Source organism: Petaurus breviceps, unplaced genomic scaffold (genome assembly GCF_028583685.1).
Source record: "Petaurus breviceps papuanus isolate PSGF00001 unplaced genomic scaffold, PetGlider_PUasm1.0 90895, whole genome shotgun sequence".
In the NCBI taxonomy this organism is placed as follows: domain Eukaryota; kingdom Metazoa; phylum Chordata; class Mammalia; order Diprotodontia; family Petauridae; genus Petaurus; species Petaurus breviceps.
In genome coordinates, this window is record NW_027187372.1 from 21234066 (window position 1) to 21251411 (window position 17346).

Here is a 17346-nt window from a genome sequence, read left to right on the forward strand (position 1 = left end):
CACAAAATCTTGAGATCATAGATTGAGAGACTGAAGGACCTTTCTGAGGTCATCTAGTCCAACTTCATCATTTTAAATATATGCACAAAAATATATAAAAAGTAAAGGCATAGTAATTTCTGAGAATGGGAGAACTCCAATAATTTTAAGATTATTGAACGTCTTTTATAGAAGACAGCACCTGAGCTGTGCATTGAAAAGGAAGCTAGGGATCCTCTAAGAGAAAGGTGAGGAGGGCATGAGTATACCCTGTGTAAAAGCACAGAAGTGGAGGATACAGAAAACAGTAAGTAGGTCAGTGTAGATGGAACATATGGGGTGCTGGTGGTGATGTGATCAACCTGGAAAGGTAGCTTGAAGATAGACTGAAAAATACATTAAATGATAGAAAGAGTAATTAATTAGTATTTTGTAATAGAGGCAACAGGGATCCACTGAAGCTTCTTGGGCAGGGGAGTGAGAGGATCAGTACTACACATAAGGAAGATTATTTTGGCACTGTAACATTGGGGAAAATGGATTGTAGGGAGACTGGAAGCAGCAGGATTAATTAAGAGGGTTTTCCATAAAGTAGGTGATCAGTAATCAGGAAGTGAACAAGGGAACACAGATAAGATATTGTGCAAGTAGAATTAGCAATATGATATGGAGAAAAGAATGCTTGTTCTTGGGACCTATGTTTAAAGCCTAACTCTAATACTTAATACCTGTATGACTTCAGCCAAATCACTTAGTCTCTGACATCTATAAAATGAGGAGGTTCAATCATATTGGTTCTAAGGCCCCTTTTAGCTGATGCCCAATAAAGATTTATGAATTAATGTGGAACTAAGAAAAAGTGTAGCTCAACAATATTTAGGCAACTTAGATTTATTCAGAGAAGAAAAAGAAAATTTATTCTTAATAAGTTAACAGTTTAACAAAAAAATTAAAGTCAAGTTAGCAAGATCTGACAAAGAACAAGTGGTTTCATTAAATACATGTGGGAGAAAAAAAATCACAAGACTAAATTACAGTAATACCCTTTACAGGTATAATATAGAAACTAGTAGCAAATTTTACTAACATCCCTAAGATCAAAATTGAAAGGGATTTTCCTTGGTAAAGTTTCTAAAAGCATATTTTTATTCCATTAAATAAATTAAGCTCACCAGTTTTCTTCTTCCGGCTTTGTTTCTCTCTAACACCAACATGTTTTGAGGCTGGCGATCTTACAATTGCTTTTTTTGTTTTCACCACGGTCAATGCTTTGGATTTTGCATGAGAAAAATGGATTCTTTTGGTTTCTCTCACTTCCATATGTTCATTAGCTGAGTCCAATGCATTTATATCTTCCAAGTTTCCTTCACTTTTTCTTTTATGGCCAACAAAAGCACTTCCAAAGGAACATGTATTTACTTTATTTTTATAAATCTTTGATTCATTTGTAACTGGGTATGTGTTTGGAAGGTAAGCATGAAATGTTTCTGTATTTTCACAATCAGTTATTTTACTAGTAAGACACCGTCTAGACTTTGGGCTATGCTTTCCAGTTCTCTTTCTTTCAGAAAACTTTGGCTTACTTTTAGTAACAGTAGTTGAAAGTACTGGACGCCTCTTATGTTGTTCCTTGAAGTTACTGGAAAGATTTTTCTGAACAGCAGGAACCTTATGATGATTCTCATTTGAAGGACCAGAGTAATTTAATTTAATTTCTACTAGTTTGGTTTCTTTGAGGATACCATTTGGAAAGGCTTGATCCTCAGGAACAAATTGTAGTACTTTACTGTTCTTCCAATTAAGGGATAACTTTGAAATTGGAGAATTTTCATTTGGTAAAGGTAACTGTGAAAATTCAGTTGTTTCCTGAGATCTATGTAACTCTGCTATATTATTTTTTACAAACTGATCTGGTGAGAGGATAGAAGCAACTGATACTGGTTCTAGATCTTCATTTAGCTCATAACTATCAGTTACAAAGGAATCTGGACTTAAAATTGTCCTCTGAAAAAATGGTTTGTGTATTTCATATACTCTTTGTGACTCAAAATGTCTATCTTTTGAATCATCTTTCACGAAGGGATCAGGTGAAAGAATTGCCATAGATTTTAGATCTTTATTAGCCAAATAGTTATCACTTACAAAAGAATCTGGACTTAGAAAAGTTCTTTGGTTTGGCATATAGAGAGTTGAAGAATGTTCTGGAGAAAAAATTGGTAATTTTATATTATTAAAGTCCAAGTGACCATTACCACCATTTTCTTGTATTGATTTAGTTACAGTGTTATATATATTTTTACTAATTACTTCCTCATTCAAATGAAAATTTTTCAAATGGCTAATATCTTGTGTGTCCTTCAATAATTCTCTGTTTACTGGAGCATGAAGAACGGTATAGGTGGTAGACTGACGAATAGAAAGTGGAGTGCCAATCCCATTGGAGCTTTTTTTAAAAACAGGACTAACAGGTGATACTGGCAATTTATTCTCTTCTGTATTTAAAGAATTACTTTCCAAGAGGGAACGGTCTTCCAATGCAGTCACATTTTCACAGGCTTGTAAGGGGCTTCTTAATTTGTCACCCTTTTGAGATCCATTAAAGGCATCATTAACATTTTTATTATTTGAATGCCTTTTAGAAAGGCTTGAAGAATATGAAATATCTTTCTTTTTAACAGTGTCCCAAAGACTCCTCTGAAAAGAAAGCAAAAGATTAGTTACCTAATAGTTGAGAGTCAATTTTTAATAAAACAGTTACCATATAAAGCACTTAATAAAATTATATTAAATAAATATATTAGGATATATAGGAAATATTAAAGATAGAGAGTCCTTAAGGTAAGATGATAATTTAGGCGTTTATTGGGACAAGAGGGGGATAGTAAGGAGGTAAACCATACACAAATGAACAGATTAAGATTATTTATATATGATTATTAATAATTCATAAATTAGTAAGTTAATTTTTTTTATAAGTTGAGAGTAAAACAAACACTATTTTCATAGTTTAAAATATGATTACCTTTTTCTTTTTTGGCTGTTCTGCATTTCCTAATAATATTGCTTGATGTTTCAGAATGCCACTCACAAGAAAAGTTACCATCTCTCGTACTCTGCCTTCTTTTAATGGTGTCCAAGTTATGGAAACAGAAATTTTTTCTTTAGACTACAAAAAAATAACAAAGAATTGTGGGACTGAATGTTGTAAACTAAAAGTAAATAATTTTTTTAAAATGATAGCAAAGAAAGAACACTATTGACATGTACCTAAATAGAATTTCAAAATTAAATAGATTGCTCTTTCCTTCTCAATCTCCTCTTTTCTCTAAAGTAATGAAAGAAGCTACAATTACTTTCACTGATACTGATTAATAAAGATGAAGAAAAAAAAATGCTGTTACAAATACTAATGACAAATTCAGGAATATAATAAATAAATATCATATAAAAACTGATGATGGTGATGGGGTGCTTGGACCCCAATTCTAAAATCACATTTCTCCCTAGCCCAAGGACAAGCACTGCCCTAGCAAAACACTTATTCTCTCTTCCTGATACAGTAGACAGCTGCACCTATAGAATTTATTAGTTTGAAGCAGTTGTGTACTGGCTGAACTGACTGTACTGGGTCATAAAGATATTTACTACTCACTGATCTATAACACATATCCTATAATTAGATATATGTATACTCCCTTATGTTTATCTTGTCTAACAAGACACTGATGGGGGCAGCCTGTGTATTTCTTAGTCAGCCCCAACCATTAGTTGACTTAGTGAAATTTCAGGCCTAAAACCACACCTCCATGTAGCCCCTCTTGGGCTATTTCCCAGTAAATTCTGGGTAAAATGCCTATGCAGTAGACTTCCATTCAAGTCTCATTTCCACTTCTTAGAATCTCTGGTTTTCTCCAAACCCAGCTCAAGTCCCAACTACCAAATCACCAATTCTGTGTAGAAGAAGCAGTATGGTGTGTTAAAGTCCCATTTCTGACACACACACACACACACTTAGGCAAATCACTTAACCTTTCAGTAAACACAGGAAAGTCTCTAGGACTACAAGTTTCAGAGTAGTTGCTGGTCTGCATTGGTAAAGGAAATTTATTCACTAGGAATTTCAGAGCCAAAGATTCCAAATCCAAAGATTAAGTACCTACTTAATATATAATATAAATAGGGAGAATTCCTAAATGTAAGCCTGGGGCTACAAAGAGACAGCATTTAAACTACACCTTGAAGGATGTTTAGGATTCAAAGAGACAGAATCGAGGAGGGAATGCATTCTAAACACTGGGTGCTATGAAGGTAATGATAAGAGTGACAAGGCAGAGCAGCTTTCTTTCCCAGCTCATCCATTTGTCAGCCCTACCCATCTTACTCTGCCCTCTCTCTCTCCTTTTGATGAGGGATGGCTCACAATAGGTTCAGCAGGAACTCTGATCTTATCTAAGACCAGAAAATCTGTGATTCAGTCTTGAAAGAATTCAGCCCAAGCCAACTTGGAGTCAGAGTTTTAAAAGTTTATTTTATGAATTACAGCAGGGCAAGGGTCCTTTTGGACCCTTCAACCTCAAAGGGATAGAATTAAGATTTTTATAGGGTAATCCAATTATGCTAACTAGGTGATTAAGGGTGGGATTAGGAAGGAGTTAAGGTGGGGAGAGTGTTTAAAGGAACATGCATTTTTAATGTAACTGCACAGGCATATTGCCCATGATTCACTGGGAAAAAGCCCAAGGGGGGCTACCTGGAGGTGTGGTTTTAGGCTTGAAACGTCACTAAGTACCCTAGCAGTCAAGACCTAACTGAGAGGTGCCCAGTCTGCCACCCATCAGTGTCATGTTTGACAAGATTGATGTCTGGGAACCAAAGCTGAGACTCAATGGATAATAGGCTAAGGAGTTGACCCAGAGATAGGGTCCTCAAGGATTCATTGAGGCAGCCAAGGAGTCAACCTAGAGAGAAGGTACTGAAGGATTCATGGGGGCAGCGGGACACTATACAACGGGGAGATAATAGTTGCCTAAGGTGGGATGTTTATAGACACTTTTGTGAAGGATTCATAGGAATAGCTTGTTATTGTTCCAAGCTGAGATAAACAATTCATGAGTTGTTGCTGGGCAGAGTTTGGGTAGGGGAAAAGGGCAGAGTTAATGCTCTGAAGCTGGGGCTGGAGGAAATGGAGTGTGATTTTGTTGGGAGCGAAGACCTTCGGGCCAGGCACCCTTCCCCCCATAAGAAAGCCACACCTCCAGTACCATGCCACGTGAATCTGCTGACTGCAGAGTATTTCGGCACCAGGTATCCTAACCACAAAATGTTTCAACGTTTGTTTACAAGAATTCCTCTCCCCACCCACTTCCTCAAAGAGTATATAAGTCATGTTTACCAGCAATAAAGATCATCAGACCTTCAGACCTTAAAACAAACTCGCTTGGTCTCGCTCCTTCTTTCCCACCCATTCCTTTGCAGGCTGGGTCCTCCTCGGCCCCACAAATAACTTGGTCCCGCTGGACGGGACAAGTGGCACGCAAGATGGGGCCCAAGGCACGGACCCTCGCCAGACGGACCAGTGCCTAGCAGAGAAGTCGTCGCTACACCTTCTTTTTCGGTGAAGAACCCCCCGGCTGCCTAAGAGCCCCCGGTCCTCGGTAAGTTGAATTCGTCCATCTCATATTCATGGGTCAGAAATTATCTAAGGAACAGGTCTTTATAAAAGACCTTAAATCATTACTCAGGGAAAGGGGAGTTAAAGTTAAGAAAAAAGATTTAGTTAAGTTTTTTTTATTTGTGGATGATGTTTGCCCTTGGTTCATTGTAAATGGGCCAGAGATTCACCCTGGCAAGTGGCAGAAAGTTGGCAGGGAACTAAATAGAAAATCGCAAACAGAAGGTCCGGAGGCGGTCCCTGTGACTGTTTTCTCTTATTGGGGCCTCATTAGAGATATTGTAGAAGCAGCCCACAAGGACCCAAATAACCAACAATTACTATCAGTCGCGGAGTTTTGCCTCCGCCCCCTGTCCCAAGCAGCCTCCTCGGCCTCCTTGCCCCCCGCCGGCAAAGAGCCCTCTCGCCCCGTCGGTGGTAATAGACATGCCCGTAGCCCCGAGACAACCCCTCTATCTCCCCCTTCCCAAGGAGGAGCCACCTATGGCCGACTCCCTTAACTTTCCAATATTTGCAAAAAAATCCAGCAGTGATATTTTAGACCCTGGAGATGCGGCAACCTTGGAGGATGAGGCAGCTCGTTATAATGACCCTGATGGGCCCCTTGGACCTCTCCTCAACACAAGCCCCCATCAAATTTCTCCTCCTCATGTGGTTCAGACTTGTGCACCTGCCTTTCTTTCGCCTGGCTTATCCCCTGCCACCCTCATAGAAGCTAGAAATCAGCTTTCCACCCAGGTTAATGAACTTCGGGAGGTCCTTGACCTCCAGAAGCAGTTTGTTCAGCTTTCTACTGAGCTCTCCTCCTTACAGAAAACGCTGCATAATTCTGTTCTCCTCCCGGCTTCAGGCCCCTCAGTTGCTCCTCCTCCGCCTTCCCGCCAGAAGGGACCCTCACCTAAAACCAAAGATGTAAGGTTAACCTTTCCTGTAGTAACCCGCTCCGATAAGTCCGCCCCCCCTTCCGATGGCCCCTCCACTTCTGCCGTAAAGCCCTCCGCTACTGATGACTCGCAGGGGGAATCGGATAGTGAGGGGGAGAATGAGAATGAAAACGAAAGTGACGATGAGACTCATGCGGCACAAGGTGCTCCCCCTGCAGGGTTCCGTAAATTAAATTTTAAGACCTTAAAGGATCTGAACGCAGCAGTCAAATCTTGCGGACCTAATGCATCTTTCACACTCTCGGCCCTTGAGGCTATGTCCCGTGGAGGCCATATGCTCCCCAGAGAATGGGTCCGTGTAGTTCAAGCAGTCCTTTCGCGCGGGCAATTCCTAACCTAGAAGGCAGATTTTTTCGATTGCTGCCAGTCCGCTGCCGCTGCTAACTTAAAATCTCCACGTTCGCCTTCTGCGAACTGGACTTATGAAAAAACTTAGTGGACAAGGGAAATATGAGGCAGAAGACCTACAGCGGTGTTTCCCTGTGGGACTTTTGGCCCAGACCGCCAACGCAGCCCTCGCGCCTGGCGATCCCTGCCCAACACTGGCTCCCCCTTTGCCCCCCTTAATAAGATCGTTCAGGGAGGGCAGGAAGATTTTTCTGAATATTTCAGCTGCCTATTAGAAGCCACCGAGAGGACCCTGGGGCAAGAGGCTGCTAATGACCAACTTGTTAAGCGCTTAGCTTATGAGAATGCTAATAATGCCTGCCGAACTGTATTATGCAGCAAATGGAGAGATAAATCCCTTGATGAAATGGTTTGTTTGTGCCTCGATGTAGATCCCCTTTGCTTCCAAAATGTCACATGCCGTGCATTTAGCTATAGGAGCGGCATTCCAAGTAGGTGGGCCTCCTAAACATTGTTTCCGGTGTGGCCAGCCCGGCCCGCCAATGCCCTGGGGACACCCCACCCTCTGCAGGCCCTCCAAAACAGCTAAATCAACCCTCCACTGTTTGCCCTCATTGTCGTAAGGGGAAACATTGGGCCAATACCTGTCAGTCTGCCACTGATGTGGACAGCCAACCCTTACCCTCCCATCTGGGAAACGGCCAGAGGGGCCCCGGGCCCCTCAACCCATTCCCTTTGTACGAGCCTCGGGGAACAGCCCGTCCACCCAGCACCCCCCCCTTTGCCGAGCAACAACAGGGAGCGCAGGGGTGGACCTATGTGCCGCTTCCCCCACAATACTGAATCCGGAAGATAGGTGCAGACCATTCCTACGGGTGTCTTTGGCCCTCCCCCACCGAATTCTTATTTCTTTACTATGGGCCGCGCGTCCTCCACCTTTGCTGGCCTGATGATTCACCCCTCCCTGGTTGATAATGACTATACCGGGGAGATCCAGCTGCTTGCTACCGCCCCCTATGGCCCCGTCTAGATTGATAAGGGACAACGCTTGGCCCAGGCCTTGCCGCTCCCCCTGGATACTGCTTACCCTGCCCTTGTCAAAAGGCACGGAGTATCCCGGCCCGGATCATTCAATCTGTACTGGGTCCAGGCCATCTCTCAAGAACGCCCTACTCTTAAGCTCACAATACAGGGTAGGATCTTTGAAGGTATTCTAGATTCTGGGGCCGACTCTACCGTTTTGTCACAAGAAGCCTGGCCCACTGCTTGGCCCTTGCAGGCCTCCATAACCCACTTACAAGGCATTGGTCAGTCCAGGAACACCCTCCAAAGCTCCCAATGGTTACCCTGGAAGGATAATGAAGGAAATGCTGGTACTGTCCGGCCGTTTGTGGTCCCTGGACTGCCTGTTAACCTCTGGGGTAGGGACATCCTTTCTCAGATGGGAGTCATTATGTGCAGCCCCAATCCGATTGTGGCCCAGCAGGTGCTCTCCCAGGGATTCCTTCCAGGACAAGGTCTTGGAAAAAACAAACAGGGACGTTTGACCCCCGTATTGACTGCCCCTAAGGTGGGTTGTGCAGGCTTGGGCTTCCACAACCATTTTTCGTAAGGGCCACTGGTCCCCCTGCATACCAGGCAGACAAAATCACCTGGAAGGATGACCTTCCCGTATGGATCGACCAGTGGCCCTTATCCATAACAAAGCTAGCTGCAGCTGTGGAGTTAGTGCAGGAACAACTGGCTGCGGGGCACATTGAACCCTCCACATCACCTTGGAATACCCCCTTTTTTGTTATACAAAAGCGTGCAGGAAAGTGGCGCTTACTGCATGATCTTAGGGCAGTTAATAAAACCATGATCCCTATGGGAGCACTTCAACTGGGGCTCCCCTCCCCTGTAGCCATTCCGAAAGGATTTTCTAAGATCATTATTGATTTAAAGGATTGTTTCTTTTCCATCCCCTTACATCCTGATGATTGCAAACGTTTTGCCTTTAGCCTCCCTATAGTTAATTGTGTGGGCCCTTCTCCCCGTTTCCAATGGAGGGTCCTCCCCCAAGGCATGGCCAACAGCCCTACCCTTTGCCAGAAATTTGTGGCCCAGACTATAGATCCATTCCGGTTGCGCCACCTGGAGATTTATATTATCCACTATATGGACGACATCCTCCTAGCAGGACCTGACAAGCTGCACCTGTCCAAAATCTGTCAATTGCTCGTTGCTGCTCTACAGTCCCGCGGGCTCTTTATTTCCCCTGAAAAGATCCAAACCCAGCCTCCCCAGTTGTTTTTGGGTTTTGAGCTCCTCACTAATCATGTCCTCTCACAAAAACTCCAATTAAGGGTAGACTGCCTTCACACACTTAATGACTTCCAGAGGCTCCTTGGAGATATCAACTGGCTGAGACCTTATTTGAAACTCACTACAGGGGAGTTAAGGCCCCTGTTTGACATTTTAAAAGGGACTCTGACCCATCCTCCCCCCGCCACCTTACTCCTGAGGCGCGCAAAGCTCTTATTACGGTTGAGCGTGCCATTTGTGATCAGCACATAGGGTATTATGCACCCCTTCAACACCTTTGGCTCCTCATATTTCCCACCCCCTTTGCGCCCACGGGATTGCTTTGGCAATGAGAGCCGCTTTTTTGGATCCATTTGCCCGCATCCCCCTCTAAGATTTTACCCACCTATCCCCATTTGGTTGCTACCCTCTTGCGCCTTGGCAGGGGGGCTGCCTTAAAACTTTTTGGTAAAGACCCCGATCATATTGTATCCCCCTATACTGCTGCACAAGTACAGTGGCTCGTTCAGAATGATGATGATTGGGCAATTAGTTCTATTTCCTTTCATGGCACTATTGAAAATCATTTTCCTTCAAATAGATTGATTCATTTTCTGCAGCCTGTGGTTTTCCCCAAAGGAACAAAAACCACACCAATTCAAGGAGCCCGTTTGGTTTTTACCGACGGCTCCTCCACGGGTGTTGCTGCATTTAGCATTGATGGTCAGGTATCCTGCTTTAATACCCATTTTTTTATCTGCACAATTAGTTGAGCTTGTACCATTATTAAGGTCTTTGAGCTCTTGCAAGAGCCTTTTAATTTGTATACTGATAGTGCTTATATAGCACACTCTGTCCCCCTCCTGGAAACAGTTCCTTTCATTCGCCCTTCAACTAATGCCTCTCCCTTATTTGCAGAACTTCAACGCCTTATTCTTGCCCGAATTGCCCCTTTTTTCATTGGTCATGTCCGGGCCAATTCAGACCTGCCCAGTCCATTGGCAGAAGGAAATGATGAAGTCGATCAAGCCACTCAACTGGTGGCCGTTGCTCTCACCAACTCCCCTCTTTCCGCTGCACAAAAAGCCCATGCCTTGCACCATCTTAATGCACAAACCCTTAGGTTGCAATACTCCATCACTCACGAACAAGCACGACAAATAGTGCGTCAGTGCAAGGGCTGCCTGACCCTCCTACCTGAACCTCATTTGGGAGTAAATCCCCGGGGGTTAATGCCCACGAGAATATGGCAAATGGATGTTACCCATTATCCACCTTTTGGTAAATTGAAATATGTTCATGTCTCCATTGACACCTTTAGCGGCTTCCTCTTTGCGTCCCTCCAAACGGGCAAAGCTTCTAAACATGTGATTTATCACATTCTTGCCTCCCTAGCGGTCCTCCCACAGCCCCAAACTATCAAAACTGATAATGGGCCTGGTTACACTAGCATTCCTTTCCGACAGTTCTGCGCCCAAATGGGGATTAAGCACATCACAGGCATCCCATATAACCCTCAAGGCCAAGGCATAGTTGAAAGAGCTCATCAAACATTAAAAAATATGATCTTAAAATTACAATCAGGGGGGAATATGTTATACCCCAGAGCAGGGAATTTTAAGACCCTCCTAAACCATGCAATGTTTGTTTTGAATTTCTTCACTTATGACGCTAATGGCAAAACCGCTGCCGACCGCCTCTGGCATTCATCCACGGCAAGCACTTATGCACAGGCCATGTGGAAAGATCCACTGTCCAATAAATGGCAGGGCCCCGACCCGGTCCTTATCTGGGGCAAAGGACATGCCTGCGTCTATGATACACAAGCACAAAACGCCATATGGCTTCCAGAGAGCCTGATAAAACTTCACAACTCGCCCAGGGATCTCCCTGAGAAGTCTTCTAACTGTGCTTTGTTTCAGGAGACGTCATGAACCAGACGAGCCTGCCAGACATCACAATGATTCTTTGCCTGTTTGTCATCTTCGGGGCCATCCCTGGCACTCCGTACCAGCTTCTCAACCATACCTGGCTGGTAATAAGTGGAGCAGGTGATACAGTATGGAATGAGTCAAAAATAACATCTGGAGACTGGTGGCCTACCCTATACCCTGATCTTTGCAAATTAGCTTTAGGGGCACCAGCCGGCTGGGATGTAGAAGATTATCTCAATCAACAGCAGGCCCCCATTAAGGTTCCTCCGAATAGAGCTGGCCCTCTCGCACAGGGAGGCTGCGGGGGTCAGGGGCGAAGGAGTAGGTTAAGAGGCTATTCCTTCTATGTCTGCCCCGGTTATTATAGAAATCGTGCCCTTAACTCCAAGTGCGGAGGCTTAGCAGACTACTACTACTACAGCTGGAGCTGCGAAACCACTGGGGACACCTACTGGCATCCCTCCTCCTCCTGGGATTTTATTACGGTTAAAGCTAACTATATACACCCTCCCCCCGGTAGTGCAAAGTGGAGAAATAGCCAGGAGTGCTCAGGGTGGTGCCATCCCCTGCGCATCCAATTTACAGAACCTGGTAAAAAATATACTCACTGGGTGTGTCTTGGGGTCTGCGGCTTTACCAAGAAAACTATGACAATGGTTTGACTTTTACCATCAAGCTCCGTAAGAGCATCCCTAATCAAAATAAGCCTGTGGCTGTTGGTCCCAATATTGAGCTTCACTTGGGATCTTCTCAGGGGTACAGAATCAAGCCTAATCCCCTGCCCATTTCCCCTACACCTAGAGCACCAGTAAGTGAACCCTTTCGGCCCACACTTCCCAATGGACCCCCTTCCTCCGCTGAACTTATTCTTTCCTTGGTTAACGCCTCTGTATATGCAATTAGCAAAATGACTAACCATTCCCTAGAAGATTGTTGGGTTTTTTATTCCTCAGCTCCCCCGTTTTATGAAGGAGTTGCCCATTTTAGGAACCTTACCTTTACTAATGACACCTCTTCCCTGCGCTGGGGAACAAAGGATAAACATGGCCTTACCCTCAGTCGCATTTCTGGCCTCAGCCTGTGTCTCTTGGGACCGCTTATGCTCCCTCCCAGGCAACTTGAACAGGTTTGCAATCCTCATTTCAATTTATTGCAGCACCAAATAATTCCTATCTTGCCTGTTCCTCTGGACTTACCACCTTTGTGATTACGACCTCCTTTTTGAAAAATAAAGATTACTGTGTGGAGGTTTCCCTTCTTCCTCACCTCACTGTCCACTACCCAGACGAATTCCTCCGGTTCTGGGAACAAGGCTCCAATCCACACAGTAGAATTGAAAGAGAACCCCTGACTACACTTACCTTGGCTGTCCTCATAGGTCTTGGGTCCCTTGGACTGGAACTGGGATTGCCTCCTTGGTCAATTCAAATATACAATATGCTCAGCTTAGTGCAACTATTGATAGGGACCTCCAGGAACTCCAAGCAGGCCTTGAAAATCTTAAAGATTCTGTGGCCTCCTTGGCCGAGGTGGTCTTGCAAAATAGGCGAGGCCTAGATCTCCTTTTTTTACAGCAAGGCGGCCTTTGCGCTGCTCTAAAAGAAGAATGCTGTTTCTATACTAACAAGCTTGGCCTTGTAGAAGATAGTTTAAAAAGGGATAAAGAAAGTTTAGAGAACAGAAAGAGGGAAAGAGATCAGAAGGAATCCTGGTATCAAAACTGGTTCTCTACATCCCCCTGGCTGACCACCTTGCTCCCCAGTCTTTTGGGACCCCTCGTGGGGATTCTGTTGCTCCTTTCCTTTGGGCCATGGGCCTTTAACAAATTAACCACTTTTGTTAAATCACAGATTGCCTCAGCTCTTAGGAAACCCATTGCTGTTCACTATCATCGGCTTAGTTCCGGTGGGTCTTGTGACGACTTTCCTTCTATGACCAACCACCCTCGAAGGCCTTCGATTTTCTACTCTTGCTGGTGCAGATGCCGACCCGTGGTACTCGAGGGTGTGGAAATGTTTTCGTAGATCATAAGGTTTTGACCAACGCTGTGAAAGAGCCAATGATGGGAATAGCGGGGCTACCACAAAACATCAGACCTTGCTGCAGATGTACCCAAAGACGGGATTATTGCGGGTACCGTCTCTGGAATGTTCTTTTAAGATACCAGGGTGGAAGTCCGCCCGCATAGCCTAAGACAGGGGCACTGCCAATGCTGCAGCTGCACCCAAAGACGGGATTATTGTGGGTACCGTCCCTGGGGTTCTTTTAAGATGCCAGAGGTGGGGGTCCGCCCGCATAGCCTAAGACAGGGGCACTGCCAGGTACTCGACGTGGATGCAGGCCTCATAGCCTAAGACAGGCCTTTCACCGGTCATTAGAGAAAAAAGGGGGACATGTTGGGAGCGGAAGACCTTCGGGCCAGGCACCCTTCCCCCCGTAAGAAAGCCACACCCCCAGTACCATGCCACGTGAATCTGCTGACTGCAGAGTGTTTCGGCACCAGGCATCCTAACCACAAAATGTTTCAACGTTTGTTTACAAGAATTCCTCTCCCCCGCCCACTTCCTCAAAGAGTATATAAGTCATGTTTACCAGCAATAAAGATCATCAGACCTTCAGACCTTAAAACAAACTCGCTTGGTCTCGCTCCTTCTTTCCCACCCATTCCTTTGCAGGCTGGGTCCTCCTCGGCCCCACAAATAACTTGGTCCCGCTGGACGGGACATGATTTTACAAACTAGTTTTACAAATTGATGTTACAAAGTTCTACAGATTGATGTTACAAATATAGATCCCCATCATTACTGATGTTACAAATTGATTTTACAAACATAGATCCCAAGCACCCTAATAATTCTAAAAGATCACAGCCCCAGGCAACTGCAGTTACTGAATGGGTGATGTGGAAAAATGATAAGGGACAGTGGTGCGGCCTGAACCAGGTAATAGTCCGTGGTCAAGGTTATCTGTGTGTCTCCACAGATGAAAAGGAGGAAATCTGGATACCAGAAAGGAGAACAAGGACTGTGTCAACAAATTCAGAGACTGGACATTCACGCTCCCCCCCCCCCCCCCAACCAGGACCAGATGAGGTTGGCTGCAGAAGAGGAGTCAGAGCCTAAATGATGGCAAGGGGATGGGGATCCTGCTCAATACCATCATTGCTCAGATTCCAATAGTTGCCTCTACAAGATACTAGGCGGTCCTGGATCATCCACCGTGGGTGGAGATAGTTGGGTGGGGGTAGTTTCTTCCAGAAATCATTTTAGAAGGAAACAGGTAAGTCCTTATTGCCAAAGATTTTGATATTCATAAGGCAAACGTAATCCGTTCTGTGCTTGATTTTAATTTTACTGGGTTAGTGGATGAACCGCCTCTGTGTTTTTCTACTTTTAATACATCCTTATGTAGCTTAGCACAAATTATCAAGTATCATTATGAGTATCAAGTATCATCCTTGGGGCAGACTCAAACATGCCCTTTTGGACATTCCTGTTAATCTATCTTCTATATCTATGTGAAAGCTTAGAATTAAAGGAGAGCTGAATGGGAACACCTATGCTAAAGGAATTTTCAGAGCTAAGGATCTAATATGCTTTGAGAACATTACTACATATACTCTGGGAATTTGGGGGACTTTTTCAAATTGTTCAGGACTGTGGGATAAACATCAGACGCTGTGTCCAGACCAAGACGAGTGGGACTCATCTTCGGGTCAACGGATCCCCCATTTTTAAACTGTAGGACTAATAAACCTGTTGGCCATCAGGTGGAACAGCAAACCTATATTTCCTGGCACAATGACACGAACATCAATCATAGATACGGTGGGTATCCAAAACAAAATTGGTCTGGAAACTCACAGAGAGGAAACCGGAATATATGGAAAATCCCTTTGCCATGGGCCCCAATAACAACAGTTTTTGCTATTTTTGCTGCTAATGAGACATACTTGAGCAAGAGTGACCACAGCTTCATACTTTCTTGTTTAGGAGGGAGATATGCATTCATGTGGGGAAATCATAGCGATGTAAATATCACCAAAAACTGATAAGCATAACAATGTTACATTTGTTAATTGTAAGGTTCTAAATATCATGATGATACTTCTTTGGGACAATAGCTATTTGTTATAAGAAGATCTAGTACAGTAATGATACCTGTGGAAAGTGAGCATTGGTTTCACTCTCGTGCTGATCATTCTATTGCTCAAATTAATCAACTATTGGGTTTCAATTGAAAAAAGAGGTGTATTTCCTATATTGTTGTTGGGATAATTGTTTTAATTACTACTATAGTGAGCAGTGTTGCTATGTCTATATCCATTAGCACTGTACAAAATCAGATAGACACTGTCAATGTTTCACAAGGATTTTTGTTACAATCAGAAATCAACAAGAGTTTTTATAAAGCAATAAATCAGCTTAGAGATGATTTAATTGGTATAGCTGAGGAGATTGAATTAATGAAGTTAGACAAAGGTTAATATGTCATTACAGATATATATTTCTGAATGGTAAATAAACAATATAATGAATCAGAATATAACATAACTCAAATTAGAAATCATCTTAATGGGCTATGGGGTGACCATAACACATCCCTTGACATAAATGATTTAGAGAATTTGGCTCGCCTCATGGACCAAGAAAGTCAGCAGTCCTTACTACCAAATTTGAAGGCAAAAAACATTGTTGATTGGATAAAGAGAGCTCAGGGAATATTACCTGGACAAGTACAGCAAATAACCTTCCTAGGAATAGGGGTGGTATTACTGGTTTTATGTACTTGTTTACCCATCCTTATTTCCTGTTTTTCTTGTATCATTCAACAAGTGGTATACAATGTCCAATTGCATGATTCTGCCCATAGACTTTTAAATTAATAAATGCGGGAGATATAGAGAACTTTCAGGAGTCCCCCTGCTCCGCTAATGAAATGTTCCCCTCCCCTATATTATTACCTGAAAGGTTCCAAGGCAGATAAGCAGGAGGATATATAAACTTGTTTGGATATAGAGAACTTTTGGGGTCCCTTGGCCCCACTAGATTAATATTCCCCTGCCCTATACAGTTACCTGCAAAGTTACAGGGCAGATAAGCAAGAGGGCGTTTATGCCTCTGGATATGGTCCTAGGATATTACCCTAATAAATAACTAATCTTTTTTTTTTTTTTTTGCTTTTTGGAGGGCAATTGGGTTTAAGTAACTTGCCCAAGGTCACAAGGCTAGGTTTTTTGTTTGTGTGTGTTAAGTGTCTGAGGCTGGATACATCAGGTCCTCCTGACTCCAGGGCTAGCACTCTACTCACTGTGTCACCTAGCGGCCCCATATAAATAACTAATCTTAAATAAAGGTAAATAGTAAACAAAATTAAGGGAGGGTCTTTGTACATTGTCTACATTCTTTTGAGGGGGCATATAAACTCTGTGAGCCCCTTGCAATCTTTGGCTCTGTAAGAAATGGTCCTGTAATAAACAGACTATTGATTACACCCCTGTCTCATTATTCTCACTGCTCACTAGCCCACCAACTGCTCTGGCCACAGTAAATTGAATTTACTTTCTTTTCTCCTAAACACTATCTTCCTCTCAACTTTTTCTATTTCTGTCTAAGTCACTACTGTTTTCCCCCTCAATTCTTTAAACTTAACCCTCCTCACTCCCCACATCCAAGCAGTTGCCAGATTTTAGTAATCCCACTTCCACAGTATCTCTTCCATCTAATCCTCTCACTACACCTTACTCTAGTTTAAGCTCTCATTGCCCCTTTGCCTAAACTACTAAAACAGTATCTTTACAATCAATTTCACCCTTCTCCTATCCATCATCCACAATGCTGCCATAGTGGCATTTCTAAGTGCAGGTCTAGCCATGACTCTCACTGCTCAAGAAACTTCAGCAGCTCTCTCTTGCCCCTAAGATAAAATACAAACTCATCTTTTTTTGGAAGTTAAGCCCTTCAAAATCTGGCTCCACCCTATCTTTGCAGGCTAATAACACGGATTACTCCACGTTACACACTCCTTTTTAGCCAAACAGGCCTACTTGCTATTCCCCTTACACAGTCTTAAGTTTCCTCCCTCTATACCTTTGCATAGGCAGTAAGTTGTACCTCAAATACTTTCTTTGCTTACCCCTCTGCTTCCTGGAATTCCCAAGTCCCTTTCAAAGCTAAATTCAAGTGCT

General features: G+C 43.6%; 1 protein-coding gene across 2 annotated transcripts in view; it reads right to left on the reverse strand.

The window, feature by feature from the left end:
• ASPM (assembly factor for spindle microtubules) overlaps positions 1 to 17346 on the reverse strand; it is a 75320-nt gene that overhangs the window by 53757 nt on the left and 4217 nt on the right. For both annotated transcript variants that reach the window (XM_069074474.1, XM_069074475.1), the window contains exons 2-3: positions 3002 to 3145; positions 1152 to 2673 (exon numbers count right to left, since the gene is read on the reverse strand). In XM_069074474.1, coding sequence (XP_068930575.1) covers positions 1152 to 2673; positions 3002 to 3145 — 1666 coding nt within the window. The remainder of the gene's footprint in view (positions 1 to 1151; positions 2674 to 3001; positions 3146 to 17346) is intronic.